The sequence below is a fragment of the Leopardus geoffroyi genome, chromosome C3 (assembly GCF_018350155.1).
Source record: "Leopardus geoffroyi isolate Oge1 chromosome C3, O.geoffroyi_Oge1_pat1.0, whole genome shotgun sequence".
Classification (NCBI taxonomy): domain Eukaryota; kingdom Metazoa; phylum Chordata; class Mammalia; order Carnivora; family Felidae; genus Leopardus; species Leopardus geoffroyi.
This window is the reverse complement of record NC_059338.1, coordinates 131,103,608-131,130,644: the sequence shown is the minus strand read 5'-3', so window position 1 is coordinate 131,130,644 and position 27,037 is coordinate 131,103,608. Positions and strand designations below refer to the sequence as shown.

Genomic DNA, 27,037 nt, shown 5'->3' with positions numbered 1-27,037 from the left:
TTAAAAATGTGAGCAGAAAGTTTATTAACTGGTATAAAAATTTTAAGTAACATTAAAATTACCCAGGAAAGCTTCAAAAATCTTGCTTTACAAATGTTAGAAATGGTCTTAAAATGTTAATACTGAACTTACAGTTTAAGTTTCCTAACCTTGATGAGACTCAAATTTTTTATTAACTTCTGAAGAATGTAATTTACCATAAAAACAACTCTGACAGTTAAATGAATATATAGTCAGAAATATTGCTACTCTCAGCATCAAATATCGAGGAATTTTTCCATCCCTAGTGATTTGCTATTGTCATTCTGTCATTACATGATAAGTACCAAGAAATACGTATTTTAGTAAATCATTTGTTAGTGAATAATATCTTATACAAATGAAACCAAAGAAGTTTGAATTTTAAGATGCCGTTCTCCAGAGAAAATATCCTAGGTTTAGAATTTGTTTCAGGATTGTGGAAAGGGCTTAGCTTTCACGGCTGTCTTTGACATCATCTGGCTTTTCGTCACAGCTGAGTCTGGCTGAGAGGCAGAGATTCGGCTCTGGGGCTGCCTGCCGAGTGACCAGTCCTCCCGGGTCCTTCAACAAGCCACCTTGCCTCTGCTTCACTGGTTTTCCAATTATAAGATAAGAAGACTAATACTTCTCTGTGTATGTGTGAGAGCATCACATTTGTAATAAAGTCCACGTCTTCCATCATGTTTATACCTCTGCCTTCCACCCCAAAATGTATGCTGTAGAAAAAAAGCAGTAAGCCTACCTTGATTAAACTTGAACTTAGTTTGAACTGAAATCTGAAAGATTATTTTAGTCAGCATCAAGTTTTAAGCCTTGGAAATCATCTTAGACACTAATGGTAAAATTTTCGCACTCAAAGCATGGTTTCATCCGTTGGTGCCAAAATTCTCCTCGTGAAAGTTACCGCATTTAAGGAACTTGTGTGGACCTAGAATGGACATGTGATTGGTCTTGTCAATTAACGAAAAACAATTTCTTCTTCAAAAAAGCATTTTTAACTTAGCTGTTGGTTTTTCATTACAAAATGCTTCCTAAATCTTAAACGACATGTCCTGTTGAAAATTACTTGTGACTGTTTTCTTGAAATTATTCTTTCACAATTTATGGAATAATATATGGGCAATGTATATGTGACCATGGGCATATACACCTGTATAACATATTTTAAAGTGAGAAGATTTTAAGAGATTACAGAATAGAAAGAAAGAATGCGACATTCAAAGCATGGATACCTTAAATGACAATTTAACCCACCAATACATGGACCATGTTGTAGTAATTTTAGTGCAAAGAGACATGTATTTTGTATTGTGTGGGCCACCTCTTGAATGAGACTGACTCTGCAGAAGGCCAAGGACCACAAGAGCCTCGGTGTAGCAGAAATGAAAATAAAGGCACTACGTATCTTCGGAACTGGCCCGTAAATTTTCTTTCTCTTCTTCAGAGTGTGGCAATGACATGTGTTCAGGGACTTGGGCCAAACGGTTTTTGAAGGTTTATGTAGCACTGAACATGACTTGGTAATATTTGGCATGTTTACAAACACATTCTGAAATATTTACATCGCCATCTATATAAAAATAAAGCTGTGAACAGCTGGACAAGAGCACTGATCTACTCGCCGAACTTTTTTCCAAGTTCCTTGACATCGAGGATTGCCAATTGCTTGCCAGTGGAGAGTTTGATTTCTGAAACGATATTTTGAAAATGGCAGTTACGCTAAAAGCAAACCAAAGAGAATTCTAATTTACAGAATTATAAATTGAGGGGTTTTGTTGTTGTTTAAAGAATGATTGTATTTGGAGTTTTGAAGTGCATGACAAATTGAAATTTAAAAAAACAAAGTGATCACAAACTGAGTTTCCCTTCTTTGGGTTCTGTCAAAGCAAGTTACAAATTCATCTCTATTTGAGGACGCCCTCGTTGAGAGAGCAGTTTGAGGTTACCGTGTTCATTTCTCTCACTTGACCTGAATATATGAAGTGTTACACAGAGGAAAATGGCTCCCTAGTTCATGTGTATTAAAATTGGAGGGCTCTGCCCAAACGATCTTTTGTAATCACCTCCAACTCTTTGATTCCATAATGAAAAAAACGGGAGAAGGGGGAAGAGCGAAGCCAGATTATTAAAATTATTTTTTTTTAAGGGCACTGGAAATTCAGCCAGGGTTCAAGGTACTTTATGGATACAAATTAAATTATAAGTTCATTTAAAGACAAAATATAGATGAGATATTCAGAAAAATTTAAGTCTAAATATCTGGTTTCTTACCCACTTTACTGCTCATGTCGTGTACTCCTTACAAAGGCTATTAGGCACAAGTGACTAATAAACATAAATTCAAGTTATTAAATATTAAAATACACTTTGGGAGTAATGACTAGCTGAGAAGGTTCACATTTTACCTTCTAATCTGTACTTTTACCAGTTCCACCTGATATACTTAAAACTGTAATCTACATGCGACCGAAATTGGCCCTTGTCCGATAGCTGACCAGCATGAGGTCTACTCTTCTCTTGGTTAGGAATAGTGCCATTGGATTTAACTGATAAATGAGTACAAGACTGGGATAGATATTCAGGGTAATTAAATGTTTTCAGGGTCAATTCTTTTGGCCAATCCATAGGTTTCTATCAGTTTCTGATCCTGCAAACCTGCGCCCACCACCGTCTCAGCCGTGGTTTTATGACCACCCCACTGAGCATTGGTTCTGAAACATCACTGTGGGAGTGAATCATCTGGGCAGGGGTCAGCAAACCACAACCTATGGGCCAAATCCAGCCTACCTCTTGTTTTTGTGTGGTCTGTTAGTCAAGAATCGTTTTTTGTTGTTTGTTTTAAAAAGTCAAAAGAAAATCAAAATAATATATCATGACACAGGAAAATTATATGAAATTCGAATCTTCGTGTCCACAGATACAACGTTAGAACAGAGCCAAGTGCATCTGTTCAGAGTCTGTGGCTGCTTCCATGCCACGATGGTAGTTGAGTAGTGAGACAGACCATACGGCCCCCAAAGCTGAGAGTATCTACTCTCTGCCAACTCCTGACCTCGAAGATTGTTAAAAATCCACCCCCAAAGACTCTGATTCCATTAGGCTCACGTGGGGCTTGGGAATCCGTAGTTTTTAAATCAGCATCCAAAGAGGTTTGGATTCAAGTGGTTTTCAAAACACTGCTTTGGAGTGATCATGTTTTCAGTGGTCATTTGGCAGCATGGTCCGAACCAAGATCCAAATTTACCCATTCATCACTGATACAGAGCCTCTGAGTCCTGCAGTGTAAACGGGGCCCTGGATTCAGGAATTGCTAGACAGAAGATTCTCCTTACTTGGGTTTTGACTCCCAAATCATGCCCTGATTTGCTGTTCAGGACACAGGACAAATATCTCCAAATAAAAACCAGAAAGACCCTTCAGCGAATGTCTCTCCCTTACCCATCCGAGTCCAGGCCATCTCCAGAACAGCGAAGGCTCACAGAGTTCATAGCTGGGGGTTGGCAGTCCACGCACACTGTGTACCCCTCCCGGAGATACTGCATCCATCGAGTCAGGGGTCGGTTTTCCAGAGCACAGTGATGAGTCAATGACTCAGTCTTGAACTCCATACAGTATCTAGAGCCAAAACAAAAACAAAACCAAAAACCCACAAGAGTTGCAAGTGCTGTCATTAGCGGTAGCCTAATGCCGCAGAAAGTCTCAGGAAGCCTGCAGGCGCCAAGGATATGTGACAGACTGGAGAAGGTAGCGCCGGGCACTTTCCCAAGCTACGGCACCAGTCACACGATGCCTTGTCAAGCCTCTCATTTGCCGAACAAAAACGATGGGTGATGTCCGACTGGCAACCCCAGTGAAGTGTGTGGTGCTTTTCCAATCCATGATCGAATGACCTGGTCAACGTGAATTTGCAGAAATTTGGATATCCTGTATCCCATCTACTCTGACCACCAAATTGTGTGTAAAAAGCATATTTCCGTAGGAAAATGGCCCTCAATAACTTTGCTGATATCTTAGAGAATGATAGAAATCGAATAAGAACTGGCTTGAGCTTGAAAACATGTAAGCCCCCGGAGAGCTTGCCCTCGATGCCCCGAGCAGCACCCAGACTTTTCTGGCCCCGCGGGCCCTCCCTACGCACCCCACCGGCTCACCTATGTGATTGGCAATGACGGTGAGTTTAGACTCGAACCCAAGCATCACAAATTGGGCATCACAGATATTGGGCATCACAGATAAAAGGAAATGGGAAGCGGAGATGTTTTTCTGTGACAGAGGCTCGTGTCGCCTTATGCTGAACTGTGGAAATCTCTGCGTGACTGGACTCCAAAAGCCCGGGGGGAGCATCCAGACATGGGTGAATATTTTAGGGCCTTGTACTAAAAAGCAACATGATTTTACAATTCTTCAGGGAAGCAAAACATATTAAAACTCCTGCACGTTGCATTTTCAGTTCTAATTAAGTAAGCTACAATGGGCTAGTTTCTTATCCATGGAATTATGAGCTGTCCTAGGTTAGATGGAAAGCGACTGGAGAGTCTGCTTCAAAGAGCTTTAACAGTGCTAGGCCGTTTATTAGGTACCTTTAGGTCCTGAGGTAGGAAATTCTATGACGCAGCTTCAATCAACTTTCAACAGACAGCTTAACCCAGACGTCTCTTCATTATTTTCTCATTAAATTCTCCTAACAACGCCATGTGGTAGGCATTAATATTCTCATTTTTCAAGAAGAAAAACCGAGGTGGGACAACATCTCCAAGGTCTTACGGCTAGTGAGTGGCCGTGTGGAGGTCTGAACATACAACTGTCTGGTGTCCCTATGCTGACAGCTGAAGAGCAGACTGCAAGTAGGCCCAGAGCTCCCTCCCAGCCTGTGCCTGCCTTCTTGATAAAAACCCTCAGAGCTGAGGTGTGGGCCACATTCAAACACATGGGTGCTGGTGTCCGTGTTCCCGTAATGACTATAAGAGGAACATCCTTAGTATGATTGAGAAAGTGATATCCTCATTTTATATAGTGTGTTTCTTGTTGATCAGACCTCAGAGACAAATCTTTGCAGCCCCACAGAAACAGGGCCCAGCCCTGTGGTAAAGAATCACATTTTATCCAGAGTCAAAGAACAAGTAACAGAAGAAAACCCATCACAGCTACTTGACCTTTATGGGCTGACTTGACCATACACTGGAAAAGCAGTAGCTGAAAAACTCAACCCAAACAATACAAAACAAAAACAGCAAATTACCCGCTGTCCTCTGTGTCTGTAGACCACTGTGGAGATGTGGATTGTCGTGTTCTCTCCTTGTTGAATGCAGAGGTAGTTATGAAGGCAGGGACTAGAAAAGAGAGAATGGCATTGCACACGTGCAGCCTAAAGCCCTCAGAATGACCTTTCCCAAACTTGGCGTCTGTCCTATCGAGAGCCCCCCATCCCTAAGTACAAAGGTCCATGGCACATTACCAAGGACTGAGACGAGGCCAAGGTACAGTGTCCCCAGAACCCAGCTCAAAGACCGTGTGCACACAGACGGGCAGCTACAGGCAGGCTTGTCCACGGTAACAAGTGACACTGTGTGAAAAGGGGGCCAGGGGTAAAAAAATACAAGAGGAAGCCGTAAAAGATGCAGAGGAAACCAAAGGGAAAAGGGGAGAGAAGGTTGTTTTTTTTTTTTTTAAATGAAAGGAAGAAAAAGAGAAAAGGGAAAGATAGGAAGAACAAAGTAAAAGAAGAGGAGGAAGAAGACAAAAGAGAGAGAAAGGAGGATGTAAGGAGAAAAAGAGACAACCAGAGAGAGAGGACATGTGAAAAGGAGAAAATGGAAGTAGCAGAGGCAGGAAATTTAAGTGCCCCCCAGGTCTCTGCAACAGCAGCCTGGAAGCCTCGCTGCCTGCCCCATGGTCTCAGAGTGACTGCCTAGTGCCGGCCAGCACATCGTCCTCCCCATGCCAACCCTCAGCCTCGGAGAAGGAAAGTCAGTTTGGCCCTCTCCTCCTTCCTGTCCCCAACCCCAACCCAACTCACTGCTCTAGACAGGAGAGAAGAAAGGGAGCCAGGAATCCTCGCCTCCCACCTCTGCTCTCTTCTTTCACTGATTTTGTTTGTGCGTCTCCTTCCTATTTGCTGCTAAGTGTGGGGAGGCGTCTGTTCCTATGTACAGTATAGCACCGGGAGATAACCTCCCGATGCCGCTCTGCTGTCACCTCAAGAAAGACAAGGCTTTGCCCTTTCCATCCCTGTGGTCCTCACACGTTTACACACTTAGCAAGCATGAAGGCAACGAATGGTGGCTTGGTGGGTGAATGATGTCACTGAATCGCCACTGGGACACACAGATCCTACTTCCCTGTGGTCTTCTGTTCCCACACTGAGCCTTGCGGCTGAGATGGCTCAACAATCCTTCCTCCCTTTTGTTTCAGAAACTGGACCATCCCAGGAAGGGCAGACACCAGCTGATGTTGGCTTGCGCAATGCCAGAGTCATCGTGAGCAAGCTGGACGAGGGTACCAGCTGGAAAATAGATGCCTCGAGCCGACATGCTCACTTTACCTGGCTCCTTGTTGCCACAAGATGGCAGCCCTAATTCTTTTTTAGATTCTCTTAAGGAGGCTTTTTCATATTACTGGGGAACGGAACGCAGGAGTGGCCTCATACCCGGTGGCCTTTTCCTCCTACGAGTTGCAGGTACTGTTTGTGTCCTGGGTGCTTTGGTGCTCAATCTCTTCAGTCCCATCTAGCGTGAGCCTTCAGAGTCTCAGCTGTGAGGCTCTGTGGCTGCGCTAACGTGTTTCATTGTTTTCCAGAGAACACGCCCCTCTTTCTAAATGTGACCCTGGCTTTGGAACTTCCAAAATCCACGGAGAGAATTGAAAAGAACACGTAAGCGCGTGTATGTTAGGATCCTACCGCCTCCCTCAGACCTCGTCATCCGAAACACGAACATCTGAAGGATGTTAGCTTTCCCACTGGTTGTTCCCGTTTCTGTCTTTCTGCCGCGTTTCCCAGGTTATTCAGTGAGTGGACGATTCAATTGCTGCTAAGTCCACGTGGCCTTGTACCAAACTATGACATTTTCGGGATGTGTTTCTTTAGCTCAAAACATTTATTTGATCTCCTCATTTGTACTGCATGTTTTATTACAAAAGTTCAAAGGCAATGCACCTAATATATAGCTAGGGTGGGGTGGTGGGGAGTGCGCAGGGAATGAGGTTAGGAAGGAGAGGGCAAGAATAGGACTATAATATCTGATATCAAATCCTTTAAAAAAGCGCTGTCATAATAATAATGATGAAAGTGAACAGTGACACCCTTCTAGGTTTCCAGGCATAATGCTGAGCACCTTTCATGTGTTAATGCCTTTGACTCTTACAACAGCCCTCTGGGATAGGTGCTATTATTTCCCCCATTCCACAGATGGGGAAACTGAGGCACAGAGAGGTTGAGGAGCATGTTTAAGGCTCCCGTCTAAACATGGCAGGGTCAGGCGGTGTCTCTGAACCCACGCTGTCACTGCCTGGAGACTAATGTCATGTGGATCACAAGGTTTCACTATTTTATGCAGCATATTTCCTATGAATTGCTTACATTCTGCTTTATTTTCCCTTTCCGTCCCTAATCGCTATCTTTAACATGAAGTAACCTTTAAAAGAGGAAAAGAGGGGGCCCCGGCTGGCTCAGTCAGTCGGTTGAGTCTCCAACCGACTCTTGGTTTCGGCTCAGGTCATGCTCTAACAGTTCAGTTAGTGAGTTCGGGCCCTGAGTCGAGCTCCTCTTGAACAGTGCAGACAGAGCCTGCTTAGGATACTCTCTCTCTCTCTCTCTCTCTGTCTCTCTCTCTCTCTTCCTCTATGCCCCTCCCCCACTCACACTCTCTCTCTCTCAAAATGAATAAACTTTAAAAAAGTAAATACAGAGGAAAGGGGACTTGGTGAGCCCTTTCCCAAGTCCCCTCAGGCCCCAGGAGAGAGGGAGGGGTGGCGTGGGAGCTGGAGGGGTGGGGCAGGCTCACGGCAAAGATTAACGCCTGCTAGGACAGCACCTTGTATGCTCACAGCCTGCTTATTTACAAAGTACCTTCTCCTCATGTGTCACTGGTCTTCACAAAAGCTTTATACAGAGAGGTGCCACGAATGAGGTGCTCTCGGCAGAAAACTGAGGCTCGGACAAGTTAAATGAAGGGAAAATACATAGTAAATGATGAAGCAAGAACCCCAACACAGGAGATAGCTTCTGGGTCTTAAGATCTACCGTCCACATTCAGTGTCAAACCTCTGAGGGTATGACCCATCATAAAAGCAAGCCAGTGGGGCACCTGGGGGGCTCGGTCGGTTAAGCGTCCGACGTCAGCTCGGGTCATGATCTCACAGTTCGTGGGTTCAAGCCCCGCATTGGGCTCTGTGCTGACAGCTTAGAGCCTGGAGCCTGCTTTGGATTCTGTGTGTGTGTGCGTGTCTCTCTCGGCCCCTTCCCTGCTCATGCTCTTTCTCTCTCTCAAAAATAAAAAAAAATTAAAAAAATTTTTTTTTAATAAAAGCAAGCCAGTAACTCTGGGACTTGTCTCTTCTGTGTCCTAGCCCCTCAAGACCTGGGCTTGGTTTGGTGGCACATTTTGCAGACAGGGGGCACTTTCTCCCCACATGAGTCTTCAGAAAATAGACCAGGAGCCAGATTGCCTGGAGGTCTCTGACCCAGCACCGCTTTTTAATATTAATTTAATTTAATTTCCATTACTTAAGAGTGGTAAGTAATTTAGAAATTATTTTTGCCTTCAGTTCCACTGCAGCTTACGTGTGGAAGAACGTAGCCGGGTGCCCGGGGACAAAGGCTCTCAATAAAAGCTAGTTCCCCCTCCTTTCCCCTTCCTGGCAACAATATTCAAATGTAATAGAGTCTTTGTTAAGAGGCTATTTGCCAACTTTTCTGGCATCCTTTCAGCCTACCATTGTTCGGTTTTATAACAACTCGACTTCTAAAAGCGTGGCGCGGCACATACTTACTTTGAACATGAAAGTAAATTGAATTTGCTTAGAAAATTTCATAAAGTCCTCTGACACAATGGGGTGTCCCCAAAGCAGGCTTAGAACCACTGGTCTGTAGGTACAGTGTAAACGAGGACAGAAGGAGAACATGACAAAACACCAGCCTGGACACATACAGGTTATGATACACATCGATCTCCTTTCAGAAGGAGTCCATATGTACAACTAATACAATCATATGGCTTTTTGGATTTGTTTTTATGATAAAAATATAGTCAAGATATGCATTAAAGGAAACGGGAAAAATTCAATAGCTACTTGATCTTCATTAATAAGAGAGCTTCAGGGATGGGGTTTCATTCACTGGCCTCACAGGGCCTCCCTATTTCTACTCATTTACCAGAACCTGTAATTGCAATTTTATTTTATTATTATTTTAATGTTTATTAATTTTTGAGAGAAAAACAGAGCGGAAGAGGGAGACACAGAATGCAAAGCAGGCTCCAAGCTCTGAGCTGTCAGCACAGAGCCCCAACGTGGGGCTGGAACTCACAAACCACGAGATCGTGACCTGAGCTGAAGTCGGACCCTCAACTGACTGAGCCACCCAGACACCCCTATTTTATTATTATTTTCTAAAATTTTTATTTATTTATTTTGAGAGCGAGAGAATGCATGGGCAAGAGGGGAGGGGCAGAGAGAGAGAGAGAGAGAGAGAGAGAGAGAATCCCAAGCAGGCTCCATGATGTCAGCACAGAGCCCCATACGGGGCTCGTTCTCATGAACCATGAGATCATGACCTGAGCCAAAACCAAGAGTTCGATGCTTAAATGACTGAGCCACCCAGGAGCTCCTATAACTGCGATTTTAGCTCTAATGATAACAGGAACAGCAAAGCAATATCAGGAAGAAAAACCCTGGGGCCCCTGGGTGGCTCAATCGGTTAAGCATCCGACTCTTGGTTTCAGCTCAGGTCACGGTCTCATGGTTTGTGGGATGGATCCCCGCATTGGGTTCCATGCTGTCAGGGAGGAGCCTGCTTGGGATTTACTCTCTTTCCCTCTTTCTCTACCCCACCCACCCCCACTCAAAATAAATAAATAAAACATAAAACTTTCTCTCAAAATAAATAAATTGTGTTTTGTTTTGTTTTTTTTAAGAGGGAAAACCCCACAGGATTTAGAGCCCTGAGATCCAGGGTTAGATTCCAGAAGTCCTTCACAAATGCTGTCACCTCCCTGAGCTCCAGTGTCCTCTTGGTTTCAAGGATAATGATGCTATTCTACCTCCAAGGTAAGAAGAATAATGGCCTTTCAAAGGTGTCCACATCCTAATCTCCAGGACCCGTGAGAATATTATGTTATTTCATCAAGAAGGAAAGTTGCAGATGGAATGAATGGTCGACCTTAAAATGGGGAGATTATCCTGGATTTTCTAGATGGGCTGAATCACAAGAGTCCTTCAGAGAGGAAGTCGGAGGACGTTACTACAAAAGGAAGCACAGAGAAATGCAACGCAGCTGGTTGTGAAGATGGAAAAGGGGGCATGGGGAAAGGAATGTGACAGTCTCTGGATGATGGAAAATGCAAGGAAATGGACTAATTCTCCCCCAGAGCCTCCAGAAAGGAACACAGCTCTGCCAACACCTTGATGTTAGCCCAGGGAGACCTGGGTTGAACTTCTAGCCCACAGAGCCCTAAGATAATAAAGTTGTGTTGTTTTAAGCCACTAGGTTTGGGGTAGTTTGTTATAGTAGCCACAGGAAACGAATAGGCTCTCCTACAGGATTGCTACGAACACTGAATCAATAATGTCTATAGGAGCTCTCTGCCGTGAAAATGTGAGGGATCACTACTCCATGCACCAAAGGCTCCCGCTCTGTGCATAGAGTCTAGTAGGGCGCGGGGCATAACAGGTGACCACGCAGCAGGACGGAGAGCCCCCGGGGGAGGTGGGTGCTCCTTCGCCACACTTCCACACCAATCTGAGCATTCTTCTATCATGGCACTTGTCATCACCCTGAGTTACAATTAGCCGTGACGTGTTTGTTGTTCGAGTCTGTTTCTCCAGACCCCAGCACAGTGCTGGCTGTTGTTAACGTTCAGTGGATCTTAAGTGAATGCATAGGAATCACGGTGACACAGGGCTTAGGGCAATCCACCAAATTCAATTTTCATGTCACTGCTCTCATTTCCCTTTTGTGGCCCATCATTTTCCAAGGTGTATTCCACAGACGCTAATGATTCACTGAGATCCCCTTGGGAAAAGGGTCATTAATTTTTTTTTAATTTTTTAAATGTCTATTTATTTATTTTTTAAAGAGAGCGAGCAGGGGAGGGGCAGAGAGAGAGCGAGAATCCCAAGAAGGCTCCATGCTGTCAGCACAGAGCCTGATGTGGGACTCGATCTCACAAGCCGTGAGATCATGACCTGAGCCAAAATCAAGAGTCGGAGGCTTAACCCCTTAACCGACTGAGTCACCCAGGCGCCCTGGAAAAAGGGTCATTTATTCAAATAAAGGGGGAAAGCAGCCCATACCGTATCTCCCTCTTACAGAATGAAAATGGTTATTAGCATAATAAAGCCTCTGAGAAGTTCTTCCATAGAGAAAACTGTCCGATTTATCCCACATTTTCCTGACCTACACCCTGTTTTGCATTGGCAAGCTTCTGCCTTCAGGAAAGTGTCATTTAAGTGATCCAGCCATGAGTCAGGACTCAGGGAAGAACCACTAGCCATACTTGGGCAAGAGCAGTGGTTCTGGAACCTCAGTGAACAGCAGAATTCCCTGCAAGCCTTGTTACAAGCACAGTGCTAGGCCTGGCTCCAGCCATTCTCATCTCGTGGGTCTGGGTGGGGCCCTGGGAACTTGCATTTCCAACAACTTCCCAGGTGAGGCCGATGCGGCTGGCTGGGGACCCCACTTTAGGAACCACCAGACTGGAATATTTGAGGAGTCCTGTCCCCCCTGACGAGCTTGTGACAGCGGTCATCATTTCTAAGACATTACAACAGGAAAGTGCATCTCAAGGACCAAAGTAGGGCTGCAAATGCCAGTGCACCTGGCCCAGGTAGAGATTTCGCCTCTCTTCCCAAACTGGATTTCACCTTACCTTAGTAGGAAAGGAGGCCACCGAGTCCAGATTTCTCCTGTTGGTGTTAGTTCAAAGTCACTAACACTTTATGGGAAGTTACATATGAAGACTGCTGCTTTAGAAAGTCCTCTTACTGGAGTTCGGTGGGAGGGGTGAGAGACAGGGAGAGGACATGAGGAGGAGGACAGGTCTGTGGGCTGTGCCAGAGGACAGAGGAGCAGCCACCTCCAGGCAGAGAGGAGACCCCCAGGGGGCAGGGGGCGGGCTCAGTGCTCCCTGGTGCCCTTGCTCCATGTTCCATAGCCTTCCCTTCCCTGGCCTTCCTGTCTGTCTTCCTGTGACCTGAACTAAGCCGAAGAGATACGGAGAACCGGGCTTCGAAGCGGTCTGTGGCAGCCTGGTGAGCACCGAAGGGTCAAATGTACTTCAGAAATACTTTCTACCAGCCAAACCCTGTAAATGAGCAAAGTGGCTGCTTTCCTGATACACCAACACTAGGTTTTAAGAGGCATTCAAAAAATCAGTAATGTCCTAGAGCGACTTCCTCCCTGAGCATTTTCTACAGTGCTTCTGCAGAGCTCACGAGCTGAATGTGGTTTTGTTCCATGACCGCGTCTGTGAACACTAAACTATTTCCCTGGGAGTCGAATCTGACTGCCGTATCCATGAGAGGCCGCCGCCCTGGCCCTTCCGCTACCCACTCCTCTACCAGACCAATAGTTTCTTTTCTTTTCTTTTTTTAATATTTATTTGTTCATTTTTGAGAGAGAGAGCGTAAGCAGGGGTAAGGCGGGGGGGGGGGGGGGGGGCGGACAGAGAATCCCAAGCAGGCTCTGTGCTGTCAGCGCAGAGCCTGATGTGGGGCTCAAACTCAGAAACCATGAGATCAGGACCTGAGCCGAAACCAACAGATCGACACTTATCTGACTAAGCCACCCAGGCGCCCACAGAGCCATATTTTCAAATCACAGCTCTGACCACAGCAGAAAATGCTACAGTGGCTCTTAAGATAAAGACCAAAATCCTAAACAGGGAGTTCCAGGGCCCTGTACTGAGGGGGATGTCAGTACAGATGCTTCCTCTCTCAATGCCAGCCTCACTCTCTGTGCTCCCCAGACTCTGGCCTTCCTTCAACTTCTCAGATGGGCCCTGTGCTTCCTGTGCTTCCCCACATTATACAAATGAGCCAAAGAGGGTCCCTAGGTTGTTCACTTGCTCACAGCAGGCTGAGACCTGTTAGCTCCAAAGCCTCCTGGCAGCAAACTCAAATTTTTATGCATCCAATTGTTTTTAAAAAGTGCCAAACAAGCAGATTTTTAGCCATTTAGGCCCTGCCTGCCTTTCATACCCTGTGAAACTACAGCTGGCACCTGTGGGCCATTGATGAGCTTAAAACCTTGTAGATGTAAGACCCCAAGCTGCTCCCACCCTTGCTCTTTGAAACTCTGCCCCAGACACTCCACATCATGCTGGAGTTGACATCACTTAGACACAGAGCCCTGGCGGATTCCTCTTCTCCCTTGTTGGATGGTGGTCCCAACAACAAAGCCTCTGCACTCCCCCTTCTCCTGCAACACTGTCCAAGCACTGCCTGATAAAGCTTACTGCCTATTACCACCTCTTGTGGTCATTTTCCCTAGATCAACCCCCAAATCCCTTGAAGCCCCTATACCCGATATCTGGTTCACCATGCCAGCCTCTGCCTGGAAAACTCTAGGCTTCTCAGCCTTACCTCCCCATGCTTAGGGAAGTCCCTTCCCCTCCCCCTCCTGTGGTTCCCCTCCTCCCCCAAGACCAGAACATCTCTCTTGCTCAGAACATCTCTCCCTTGTTTGGTTCCAGTTGCACCAAATTGCAGCTGTAATTTTCTGGGATTACTTTCCTAAGATCATCTGATTATCATTTTCTCCTGCCACCAGACTGTGAGCCACAGGACAGCATGCTCCAGGCCAGCGTATGTCACCAGCGTAGCCCTGGCACCAAGCCCAGTGCCTGGTATCAGGCAGACTCTTAATAAGTATTTGTGCATAGAATGAAAAAAAGGGCCAAGATGGCTTGATGAGGCCATCAAACGTTGGCCTCAACGTATGACGTTGGCATAAAAACGTCCAGGTCCCTATGAAAAACATACAATCTTTGTGATCCTGAGAAGGCAGTGTTTACCCCCATCAGATTCAATCCAGATCAACACATGGTCGGTAGCCCTTTGGCTTATTTCTTTGTCCGCTTCCCATGGCTCCCAACTCATTTGTGAGTCGACTTCCGGTCCCTCCATTGGCCACACCACCAGTAGCATGATCTTGCCAAATCACAAATCTGATCACAACAGCCCCAATTCAGCCAGCTTGAGGGGAGAACTGGGGTTTTAGGAGGGCAATTTGACATTGTTTAGAAAGTAATCATTTTTCTACTACCTTCACACGTGTATGATGAGTGTACCTGACGGAACAGGAATTAAAAGTGCAAGATGGATGGTTACCCTTAAGGGGCACTTACTCCAGTGCCAAACGCTGTCATGCTCCCTGAAGTCGCCGCCTTGAGTTTGCTACAAACCACAGTGCACATGTCCTTTACCCCGAGCGCGCACAGAGAGGAAGGGGCCACCACTGGGTTATGAAAACACCGAGGGAGGGCGGCGTGGCCTAGGGAGGCACCGATGCAGCTGACACTCATTCCTTTATCAAGCATTTCCCGAGCTTCCTGCCTACTCCGGGCGGACCGGCCCAGCCCACTGCCTGCAGCGCACGGAACTTTCCCCGCTCCGCTCAAGGCCTTTTACGGGACAAGACATGGACAGTCACGACAGACAGCAAAGGCAGCCACCACCGCGAAAACCTCAGTACCGAAGGAGTGCCCGCAGTCCTGGCCCCGGGGCGTCGAGTAGTCCAGGCAGCCGGCTCTCTCTTCCAGGGGCGGGCAGGGCGCGCCGCCGTTCCGAGGCTCCTGCCGCACCGGGCGCCTCCGCACGCGGGCCGCCGGCTTGCACTGGTCCCCGCAGCCGCTCCAGGGGCTCCACTCCCCCACGATGCAAGGGCGAGCTGAAAAACAGCACGGTGGGATGGGACGCTCACCTGGGTGAACCCAGCGGCCTCCAGGCTGCTCCCGCCAACCTCCACAGGCCAGTTCGGCCCACGCAGGCCGCGCGCTTTGCCTGCGCCCCGGAGCAAGGAGGGACACAGTCACAGCGGGGGCTCAGATGACATGGCCTCCACCCGCCCTGATGGTTAGCTGATAACCGGCACCTCTCCGTGGCGGGCCGGCAGCTACTCTGGGATCCTGACCGTGGCTCTGAGCCAGGAACGCACCCCAGGTAAAGAGTGACGCCTGCCTTCGGGTACTTCCTCATACTCCTTGGGCTTAGATAAGATCTTTGCTTCTGTTTTTCCTAGATTTTCATTTCATCCTCCCCTGCCCAGAACATTTTCATTGTAACAGCAGTACATGTTCATTGTAGAATACGTAAAGGGAAAAAAATAAAATAAAATTCCCAAGTCAATTCTTATCCCCATCGTGTGTCCGTAAGACATGGTTTAGGGCCACACCAAGGGACCTCTACACTTGAGGCTTCTCTTAGGTGCTCTACTATCATCCTTTATGCCTCTTAGACCCCAAAACTGTGAGGGCTGGAGTTTAAGGAAGAGCAACCAGAACCCACAGAAGTAAATAGTATTCATGGTCACGCATGACGAAGCAGAGTCGGGGGCAAGAATTTGGCTGTGGGGACAATGCTCTGGCCAGGACCGGAAAATCAATGCGGTTGTACATTTAACTTTCCCATTTAAAGTCCTAATGAAACTTTTAAAAGGACTCTAATGAGTTTTTAGGTGGCTTGAAACTGTAGCTAAGAAAAGAATAAGAAAACAAAAGATGTACCTATGAACTAGAGATGAAAACTCTTTCTTACAAAATGTGACCCACTTTCCCTACTATGTTCATACTTTCAAGCTTACAGCGTCTTCACCAAGAAAGCACTGTAATCTGAAATCTGGATTTGGACTTCTCACAGCTTGTACTTGAAGACTAATTTGGACCCACAGTGCTCTCCAGTTGAGGGTTCATGGATGTGGGAAGACCGATCGTTCGGCAGCACATAGCTAACCCTGACATGAAAAGGGTCACATACAACATAAACATGTCAGTAATTCAAAAACTTCAGACTGTTGTAAAACATGCATTTATTCATCATCTAAAAACTCATAGGCACCACATGTTAAGTACCTCAGGGAGCAAGAATGAAGCACATGAGACTGGTTCCCAATCCCTGCTACCCGCATATCCTTCAGAAAATCAGTAACAGTCCACTTCCTGCTCCGGTCATTTCTTGTGGATTCCTCCCCTTTTATTTTCACGATCCCGTGATTTAATTGGGCCATAGAGCTAGCAGGATTTAAAAGAGTCTGCCGGGCTAGGAGCTGACTGAGAAGGACTCCTTCTGTCCTTAATTCTTCCAAAACTCTGTCACCCAAATCTCTTCATCCCTGAATCTAGTTAGTCTTGCCCTGATGTGTTGGCCTTGAACGCTTAATAATGCACTTTATCTGTTTTTTTAAATTATTTTTTAGGGTTATTTATTTTGAGAGAGAGAGCGGGGAGGGACAGAGAGAGAGGGAGAGAGAATCCTAAGCAGGCTCCGTGCTGTCAGTGCAGAGCCCAATGTGGGGCTCGAACCCATAAACCATGAGATCTTGACCCAAGCTGAAATCAAGAGTTGGATATTTAACCGACCCAGACACCCCTAGTAATTCACTTTAAAAAACAAAACACTTGGGGCACCTGGGTGGCTCAGTCAGTTAAGCGTCCGACTTCGGCTCAGCTCATGATCTTGTGGTTTGTGAGTTCGAGCCCGGCACCGGGCTCTGTGCTGACAGCTCAGAGCCTGGAGCCTGCTTTGGATTCTGTGTCTTGCTCCCTCTCTGCCCCTGCCCTGCTCATGCTCTGTCTCTCTCGGTCTGAAAAATAAATAAAACATTAAAAAAATTTTTTTTATAAATGAAAAACAAAACACTTATTTCAAAGATTAACATTGGACATCACTATAAAATAAAAATTTGCCATGGCATTGGCTCAGAATTTAGTGATCTGGCCTTGGTTTGAATACATGCTATCCATATTATAAAAGATGACATTGGGAACACTTTTCTGACTGAATTTAGTTTCCCGGTATCTCTTCAGCATTTGTGTCTCATGTGCAATGTTTAGTTTGACCCATAGTTAACATCCTCAGATCACAGAATCACTGAATCAGTTGTTGTTCCTGTCAGTTCAGGTTTGACTTTGGAAAACACTATGTCTCTGGTTTCCAATCCACTGGTTTCCAATCCATGACGTTAACAGCCTCATAAAGAAAACCAGAAAGTTCTGGGTCCTGAACATCATCTCGATGGCTTCATTGTAAGATAAAATGAAAAAAGTTCACCTAGTAAAAGTTCATGACTAAAAAGGTGTTCCGCAAAATATTTTGAGTTGGAAGAGGAATCTGAGATATTTATTCCTATTCTGCACAAAAGATTATATTCATGATTAATTTGTGAGCTTTAAAAAAAATTTTTTTTAATGTTTATGTATTTTTGAGAGAAAGAGAGAGACACAGAGAGACAGAGCATGAACAGGGGAGGGGCAGAGAGAGAGGGAGACACAGAATTCGAAGCAGGTTCCAGGCTCTGAGCTGTCAGCACAGAGCCCAATGTGGGGCTCGAACTCACGAACCTGGAGATCATGACCTGAGCCAAAGTCGGATGCTTAGCCGACTGAGCCACCCGGGCGCCCCTAATTTGTGAACTTTTGATTGTTTGGGTTGCAATTCATCATAGATCATGAGAGATCTTTGGTCACGGAGGCCAGGGGAAGTACGGGAATTTCTGACAGATTTATCATTTCAAGTCATATATTACAACTGCATGACACAGGTTTCCTGTGAACTCGTCCATTAGTATTCACCTCTATAGCCAGCATATCAAAATATTCTTTCTTAAAATCTGACTTTCTCAATCTTCACATTTCACTAGCTGTTACTGGAGGTCAACAGACCTGGCGAGCAACATGATCGTCTCTGACTCCAGGCTTGTCACAGCTTCCCAATGTCCTAATGGTTAGAGTTTAACGACATCATCCCACCCCTTGTACAATAAAACAAAGCTTAGGTTTAGTGGATGCCAGAATGCTGGGCAAGCCGTTTTCTTTCTTCCTTTGTTTCAACTCCATGGATTTGAATGCAAGTAACTTATTTGGGAGGTGGTCCCAAGGAGTGTAATAAGAACAGAGACAGAGAAGGAGACACTGAAGAGAACAGAGACATAGACCCCCTACTTTAGGCCCAGTGGGCACCCCTGACTCCCAGCACCCTACGAAGTGGGATAATGGATAGATCCAGACTCAAGGATTATCAAATCCTTCCTGAGGTACCCTCTCCTCGAGAGCTTTCTGGTTATCAGATGTTCCTACCACAGCCACAGGGAGAATGGCCAAGAACAGTGAAGTGAGTTATATATTTCAGCAAGGAATCTGCACAAAAAAAGAGTTGAGCACATTTCACATGTCCTAACAGGGGTATCCAGTCATTTCCAAGTACAATTACCTTACCAAAGATACCACTAATCTTTAAAAATATAATAATAACAATAATAATAACAATAATAATAATAGTAAATGGCTTTTTAAACTCTCTTAATGGTTTGCTTTTGAATTTGGAGTAAAATCAAACTCTTTGCTGTGGCCTACAAGGTGCTGTATGACCCAGCCTGTCCCCTCCCCCGCTCACCCGGAGTTGCCCCCCCACCCCCACCCCACCTCCACTCCAAGCTCCAGCCACGCTGGCCTCCTTACACCAAACTCTGTCACAGTCTGGAAGCTTGTTATGTGTTCCCTCTGCTGGGATTGTTCTTCCCACATTGGGCATGGCTGGGGTCGGTTCATTCCCTAGGTCCCAGATGAATTATTTCCTTTTTTTTTTTTAATGTTTATTTTTGAGAGAGAGAGAGAGAGAGAGAGAGAGAGAGAGAGAGCACAAATGGGGGAGGGGCAGAGAGAGAGGGGGAGACACAGAATCCAAAGCAGGCTCCAGGCTCTGAGCTGTCAGCACAGAGCCCAACATGGGGCTGGAACTCATGAACCGTGAGATCGTGACTGAGCCAAAGTTGGACTGTTAACCAACTGAGCCACCCAGACGCCCCCAGATGAATTATTTCTTTTTCAGGGAGTCCTTCTCTGGCCAGTTTATCTAAGTACTCTCCCAGTGCCACCCCCAGCCTTCCACTTGCCACACCACAAAATACTTCCTCTCAGAGCTCAGTGTTCCCTGCCTTATAATATTTCCATGATTCATAATTATATAGCATACATGTTTATTTATTGTATTTATTGTCATTGAGCTTTTCATTTCATGCCTCGTGCTTGGTACTTGGTAGCTGCTCAATAAATATTTGTTGAATGGATGGATGGACAGACGGACAGACAGACGGATGAAATAGCATTGGACAAATTCGTCCTCTTTCCTAAACAATTTTCTATGTTGAAACCGATTCTGGTTTGCTCGTATCATTAGTTAGAAGCCAAAGAACTGACTCAGGCTCCAGAGTGGGAAGGAAAGCTGGTGGAAGGACAGGAGCAAAACCAGAAATTCCCATAGCCAAAAATATGGGAATTCTTTTTTTTTTTTTTTTTTAATGTTTATTCACTTTTTGAGAGACAGAGACAGAGTGTGAGCAGGGCAGGGGGCAGAGAGAGGAGACACAGAATCCGAAGCAGGCTCCAGGCTCCGAGCTGTCAGCAACAGAGCCCGACGCGGGGCTCGAACTCACCAACTGTGAGATCACGACCTGAGCTGAAGTCGGACGCTCAACCGACTGAGCCACCCAGGCGCCCCAAAAATATGGGAATTCTTAACCTGGGCAAGAGTTGTCTGAGCTCTGCTGGCAAAGGTGCCCCCAAAGGGTGTTGCTGGTAGGAGCTTGGTTTTCTGTGCCTTCAGGTTACGTAGCTCTTGGCTTCTCCTGGCAGCCGCTAGTCCTTCAAATCCTTTCAAATCCATTTATATCTCCTGTCAGTCCCACATCTTGAAAATAACAAGCTTCTTTCATTTTATTATCAGTGGCATGGAGTGGTATTTCCTTTAATTTGATCCAAATTTCCCTCACTCAAGAATTTCAGAATATGGAGAAAAAATATCTATGTTTATCTTATCCGTGCGGCTCACAGACTTAACGTTTCAGTGATTCGCCGTACCTCTAGCATGGACTTTTCAGGTTGATGACTCCAGCTGTCGGACCCATCTTTCTATAGACACTCTGCCCTCTCAGAATGACCCCTGGGCCTTCTCCAGACCCATTCACAGCCTTGGTGAGTGGGGGCACCCAGAACTAGACACGCTATTCTTAGGCACCAAAAGGTAACTAAAAAAAACATATTTCTAATGTTTCTCTTGTTATGCTACACAAGCACACATGAACACACACACACACACACACACACACACTGAGCTGACAGCCAGAGTCCTTCATTTCATAAATATAGTTTGGGTTATTTCTTCTTAATATAAAACCTTGCTCTTATTTTCATGCAGTGTCTCCTTGGTTAATCACAGATCTGGCCCTGCCTGCTTGGCTCTTTGCCACCTAAAAGTTCAAGGCCACCCACGAACAAGTGCTTTCTTCCTCATGTTGTTAAGTTCAAATAGTCCTAGCCATTCCTGCGAAATATTCTTTTTAAAAAAATTTTTTTTAAATGTTTATTTATTTCTGAGAAAGAGAGATAGAGTGTGAGTGGGGGAGGAACAGAGAGAGAGGGAGACACAGAATCTGAAGCAGGTTCCAGGCTCTGAGCTTGTCAGCATAGAGCCCGGCGCAGGGCTCGAACTCACAAACTGTGAAATCAAAGTCAGAACTGAAGTCAGACCCGAGCTGAAGTCAGGTGCTTAAACAACTGAGCGACCCAGGCACCCCGGAAATATTTTTGTAATTTACCCACAGCAGTACCATTACCACATAGCATTTGTTTCCTGACACTGTGTGGGAGAAAAATACAGCATCCCCTTTACCACACACACACACACACACACACACACACACACACATCTCATAGTGACACAATTTTAAATGTTATAGGCCTTTCTCTCTCTCTTATATATACCTTTTTCTGAGAAATCTTGTCAAATCTTCTCTGAGGGTCAAATGAGACTACATTGACCATGTTCCCATTTGCTCCCTACCCCACCCTCCCTGGAAAGCTCCAACAAAATGATCAAGTATTTTTTTTTCATCTTGCATAAACCATTACCTGGCTACCCGTGGGTTTTTTCTTTCTTTTGAGACATTAACTGGTCAAGTTCATGAAATGCTAGCGAGACAATAAAAAGGACTGCCTCATTAGAAAAACAGAATTTTAGGGGCACCTGGGTGGCTCAGTTGGTTAAGTGTCTGACTACTGGTTTCAGCTCAGGTCATGATCTCACAGTTTGTGAATTTGAGCCCCGCATCAGACTGTGCATTGACAGCATGGAGACTGCTGGGGATTCTCTCTCTCCCTCTCTTTCTGACCCTCCTCTGCTCTCTCTGTCTCTCAAAATAAATAAACTTAGAAAAATTAAAAAAAAAAAGAAGAATAGAATTTTATATACCATATAAACGCAGAAAAAAAGGTATACAAATCAGAAAGATAATTGTGCTTTTACTGGGTAGTAAGTTTCCAGGGGAGTTGTTTTCTTCTTTTGTGCATCTCTGTATTTTCCAAATTTTCTGCAACAAGCATATTTTTCAGTGAAGGAAGGAAAATGTTATTTTTGAAAGGACAGGTGGCTGGGGTAGATAACATCCCCTCGGTGGAATGACGGCTCAGGTTGTTCTGACAACCACGAGAGCTGTCAGGGGACTGTAAAGAGGGGCAGGACACATTGTTTGCCCTTGAGGAGTGAGTCAAAGGAGAGAGAGGACTCACTCACTCCACCAGTATTTATCTGGGGCCTACCCTGCAAAGTACACAGCTTCTCATAAAGCCTCATTTCTCTGAGGGTCCAGACATCATGTTTAAACATGTGGGCTCCAGACTCAGAGTTCCTGGGTTCAAATCTCACTCCATCACTTATTAGCCGTATGCCTTAGGACAAATTGCCCAACCTCCCAGGGCTCTGCTTACCATGGTGGTGGGTCGTGAGACCTAAGTAAGAGTACAGCTATGAGGTGCCTGGCACAGTGTAAATGCTGGAGAAGAGCTGACAATTTCACCCTCCTGCACTGAACACCCAGGGCTGCAGCCCAAGCCTGCAAAGTCAAGTCATGTTGAATGCTGGCGCCAGGCTCTGCTCATTTTTCCTGCAGAGACAAAGGCAGGGGAAGCCACACGCTGTCTCTTGGGCCGATATGGTTCCAGGAAAGCCTCAACTTTCTAAATCACCGTAGACTGTGACATCCTTTCCTTGGGTAAGCTTTGGAGCCCATAGTTTCAAGGACATTGCCCCTTCTCCTTCCAGTTATGAAGTCAGCAGATATGGGCCAGTTAGTTTCCTAGATTCCCCATAAATCTAGGAGAAGAGACTGCCTCACACAGGCTACTCAATTTTTTTCCTGCTCCACTTGGGTTAATTATGACCTTTTCCTGAACTCGCTCCTTAAAAATCTACAGCCTACTGTTTCTGTGATCTTAGAATGCAGACTCTAGGACCACAAGTGTGGTGAGCCTGATATCTAAGAAGTTCTTCCAGAGCAGGGTATAGATTTGTCCCTCCTCTACCTCTCCCACCCCTGGTCTCGCACAGCCAATGGAGAATTTTTCTATTCTTTTGTTGGGGGGGAGGGTCAGTAATGGAGGTATAGAATTGTTGTTGAAACCTATGCCGTCACTATAACGAGATTTTTCTGAGATGATTCGTCTCAGAAATTTCTGGCAGTTCAGCAAATCCATAGGCCCAATAACATTTTTATTTTTACAAAGTAAAAAAAATAATAACTTCCTATTTAGAAAGAGAAATTCCAGGATTTCATCTCTTAGCCACACCAAAAAAAAAAAAAAAAAAGTGTTTACAAAGAAGAAAAACATCAGAAGGAAGAGAAGTAAGGCATTCTTAGTTCTACAGACATGGCTCATTTTTGGTTCACATATAATGTAATTTCAGTCAAAAAGGTTTCAGACAGCATCATTAGGTAACATCACATGGGGTAAGGAGAAGAGATTCTAAGGGTCTTAATGGTTCTATGTATGTGGAGTGACTGGCAGGCCCTGAGCTGCTACACCGTGACGTATTTAGGAGTAAATCACAGCCATGCGCCACAGATGTGGCAGGTGGCAGCCTGAAATCAGGCACAGTGGGTTCAGATGTCACCGTGCTGCCCATTCACGTCCACTTAGCAATGGGGGAGCCCTGGGAAGGCCCCAGCTCCCTCATCTGTAAGCCGCTCCCACAGGCCCCGAGAGTCAGCACAGTTATGACGCTGGCGTGGGCCTGAGGCACTGAGCATCTTAGCTCCGTGGTGCCCCTCTCACCCTCAGCTCTGCAGGGAGAGCAGGCTCCGTCTTCCAAGTGGCCCACTTCCAACTGTGTCTATTTTCTTCCTCTTCTCCCAAAAACTTCAGGCACAGAGAATTTACCAACTAGGAGCCTTTTAGGTCCTGTGTCTGCTTCTGCTCAGGCCTGCGAGGTTCTCCGCTAACTCCCTGGGGAAGGGCAAAAGGCTGAATATGCTTTTTAAGATTCTTTTGGGCCCCTTTCTTTGTCTGGTTTCAGTTCCCCATGCCCACTGTTCACAGCTCTTGCCCAGGCACCAAGTTGCTGTGATTTCTTTCTGAGCCCTTGCCAAGGTGATAAGGTCATCTCTTCTCTGCTCCTACGTACCCAATATATCCCCACTCCCAAATGACAGACTCTTTGTTTTAATATTTCTACCTCCTGGACCGAGAGTAAGGGATTTATTTGACCACGTACAGACAACTCCTCATAGCACTGTAAGGCTTCACTGGAAAGTTCTTTTCATGACTCTGGTCTGTCCTTCCCCATGCCTCTTCTGTGCCCGAATCTCTCCATATCTAGCTGCGTTCACTGTCTGTCCTGCTGGCCAGGGCAGCCTCAGGGCCCCGCCTAGTTCCCGGCACAAAAGGCAGACACCCACAGGTAACTGCTGAATGACCATGTGATACTTTCCTGCTAGAATTCCCCTTCCCCTTCTAGAGACTACTTGCTCATTCTCCAGGACTATGCTGGCACATTACTTCCTCTGGAAGGTCTTCTGAGTTTTTCCTTTCTTGCCTCTTGGATCCCTTATTTTGGCATTAAGCACGTAGCAGGTGGTTCGCAGGTGTATTTCCCTGCTTGACCGTGAACTTGTAGGGAGCAGAGACTGTGTTTTCATCTTCTTTGTATCCCTGTGCTTACCACAGACTAGGGCACATTATCTGGTCTTCAGGAATTCTGTATTTACCATGTAAGTGAATCACTTGTGAGAAAGTGATTCTGCCATAGTGACAGAGGCTTTGCTTGAGGGACCTAGGTAACTGAGGCAAATGGGAGTTCTAGTAGGATGCTCTGCAGGGGCGGGGCAGGGCTGGGGACCCTGGACACTACATTTCCTAAATAACTGACTCTTTACCTTACTTCAGTAGCAAAATACCGTGGCCTTGGAGCAGAAGAGGGAAAGAAGCTTATCAAAAAGAGAATCAATATTCACAAGTAAATCATTAGCTTTCAAGCAGGGTCAGGGAAATCTTAATGTTTTTCCATCGTGTTCCTTCAGTCCCAGGTCTGGGTGATATCTTGCCATGGGCCAGTGGCCTCTTCCAGCAAGGCGGAGGCAGACAGCGCCCTCCCCCGGTTCCCCGAGGAATGACGCAGACCCGCGGGTTACTCTCCCAAGAAGATGCGGAGGAAGTCACAATGTGGAAGTCCTTGAGGTCAAACCCTAACGTACACGAGGCATTTTGGGTGATGAGATTAACAGGAAACAAGGCTACTTTTATTTCTAGAGCTGGCTTCTCTCAGGTAAACCTTGTTCTTTAGAACCATACTCCCCATTTCATCTTTTAATTTAATTAAATCAACATCTATTGAGCCCTTAACCAGGGGCTGTGCTACTGAGGGAAATTTAAAGATGAAAAAGGCGGACCCTCAAGGAAAACCAGTAGGATTAAAATATAATAGGAACCCCCAGAGAAAACCCTTTATCGTGCTAGATAGAGAAAACTGAACGCAAGGAGCAGATCAAACTCCTCTTATGAGAAAGCGGCTGTGCTACTTGCTGGAGTCTAGAGGTGAGGACAACTGTGGTCCTCCAAGAACTTGCTCTGCACAAGTACTCTACCAGAGCAAGCCCTTGGCTCTGAGCAGGAGAATTACACACCCCTTCCCTTATCACTTGTCACAAGTCACTTCAGATCCCTGAGGGTTAACAGAATGAAAATGGTGGAGCCTGGCCCAGGGGCATGCCCTTGGAACCTGGCATGCCATCTTCCCAGGTAGGAGGTGGCCCCACCAGACTGGGGTTCCTGAGCCCCAACAAGCTTCCAGGAGAACAGATGGCTCCAGGCCCTTCCATCCAGGTTCCGGTGGGGAGAGGTGCTTTGGAGTGGTTATGTCCACATGGAGAGCACTGCGAGATCCCTGGACGCAGGTGTAGCTGAACGGAAGGGACTGGACAATCTGTGCCTGGACACAAGGAGCTGGAGGACCCTAGGATGGAGGGAGCTAGATGTACCTAGGTGGAGGGGTCACGGGTAGGCCAGGCTAGACGGTCTGGACACGCCAGGATGGCAGGATGGAAAGAGCTGGGGTGGGGGGGGGGGGGGGGTCCTGGCTCTGGGGCCGCGGTCCTTGCTGTGGGACCCTGTGCCCTTCGGCTGCTGGTGAAGGGCCGACGCCCCACCCTCGGCGCCGCCACCCACCTGGGCACGCCCTGGCGTAGTCGAAGCAGCAGTCCCCCGTGAGGCGGCAGGCTTGGTCGCAGAAGCACGTCCCGTAAACCCTGTCCAACCTCCAGCCACGCACGAAGCAGGCGGCGTCCCGGCCCGGGCAGCAGCGCCCCGCCTCGGCGCAGCCGGCCAGGGTCCCCGGCCACAGCCGCGCCAGCGCGCACAGCGCCATCCACAGGGTCCTCATGGCCAGAGCTCCGGGCGGCGCCTGCCGCGCCGCAGACCTTCGGAGCGAGCGGTGTGCTCCTCGGAGAGCGGCGGCCCGGAGCAGCCCCAGCGGCCCGCGACGCGCAGCCCGGCCCGGCCCTGCCCCGCGCCGGGCCCCCGCCCTCGGCGCCGCCCCTCCCCAGCCCTGGCGGCGCGCCGGTCCGGGCGCGGGCGGGTGCCGCGGCTTCCCCCTAGCAGGTGGGGAGGGCGCCTCGCCCCGAGGCGCCCCGCAATCGGCGCCCCGCCCGCCGCGAGCCCGCGCCCCTAGACCGCGGGAGCGCCCCGGGAGAGAGCGGAGCGGCAGGTGCTCGGGGATCCCGGCGACCCAGGGAGCGTCGGAATCGCCAGCAGCTCGGCCAGGGCGGCCGCATTCCCAGCCTCCAGACTCTGCTTCCTAACACCTGGGGTCACGTTCATGAGTGGGCATTTTCAGCAACAAGCCTGGAGACGAATAGCGCTTGATGCGCAGCAAACGGGTCTCAGCGGCACAGTGTGAGCGAGGCACCCTGACTTCGCCCAGGAAAACTCAGAAAACCCCCCCCCCGCCCCCGCCACCCCCACACCAGTCCCTGAGGACCACAGCGGCCCCTTAGAAACGACGGGATAAAACCAAAGAAAGCATCCTTTCTTTCTGCTATATGTCAGATGAGACTTTCCTGCCCCAAGGAAATGCCAGTTTGCTTCACTCAAGAGGCAACTGATGAATGTTAAGGAAAGGATTAAAAAATAAATAAACTGTGCTCCGCTTTCTGTGAAAGCCGATTTCCCCCCGAAGAAACCCTGTTAATGATATCCTAGCAATAACGCCTGCTTTAATAAAGCGCCTGTCTAACTTCTCATACATTTCCTTCCCCTTTCTC

The 27,037-nt window shown here is 47.0% G+C and overlaps 1 protein-coding gene across 2 annotated transcripts; it reads right to left on the bottom strand.

Moving 5' to 3' along the window:
• On the bottom strand, positions 1–26,294 carry SBSPON (somatomedin B and thrombospondin type 1 domain containing). Of its 2 annotated transcripts, XM_045454923.1 has the most exons (6): positions 25,944–26,275; positions 14,930–15,124; positions 5,261–5,351; positions 3,460–3,636; positions 1,644–1,709; positions 1–949 (listed from the first exon to the last, which is right to left on the bottom strand). In XM_045454923.1, the coding sequence occupies exons 1-6, from the start codon at positions 26,155–26,157 to the stop codon at positions 931–933; spliced, it is 762 nt and encodes a 253-aa protein (XP_045310879.1). In that variant the 5' UTR covers positions 26,158–26,275; the 3' UTR covers positions 1–930. The 2 variants fall into 2 exon arrangements, with proteins under 2 accessions (XP_045310879.1, XP_045310878.1); XM_045454922.1 differs by having other exon boundaries at positions 1–1,709; positions 25,944–26,294.
• Between the last annotated feature and the right edge of the window lie 743 nt (positions 26,295–27,037).

Excerpts from the sequence above, each read along its gene's own strand:
- SBSPON (XM_045454922.1), bottom strand. The coding sequence starts at position 26,157 with ATGAGGACCCTGTGGATGGCGCTGTGCGCGCTGGCGCGGCTGTGGCCG. Across the intron at positions 3,637-5,260 it reads ACAGACACAGAGGACAGCGG|ATACTGTATGGAGTTCAAGA; the intron begins GTAATTTGCTGT and ends TTTTGGCTCTAG. Across the intron at positions 1,710-3,459 it reads GATGGCCTGGACTCGGATGG|AAATCAAACTCTCCACTGGC; the intron begins GTAAGGGAGAGA and ends ATATCGTTTCAG.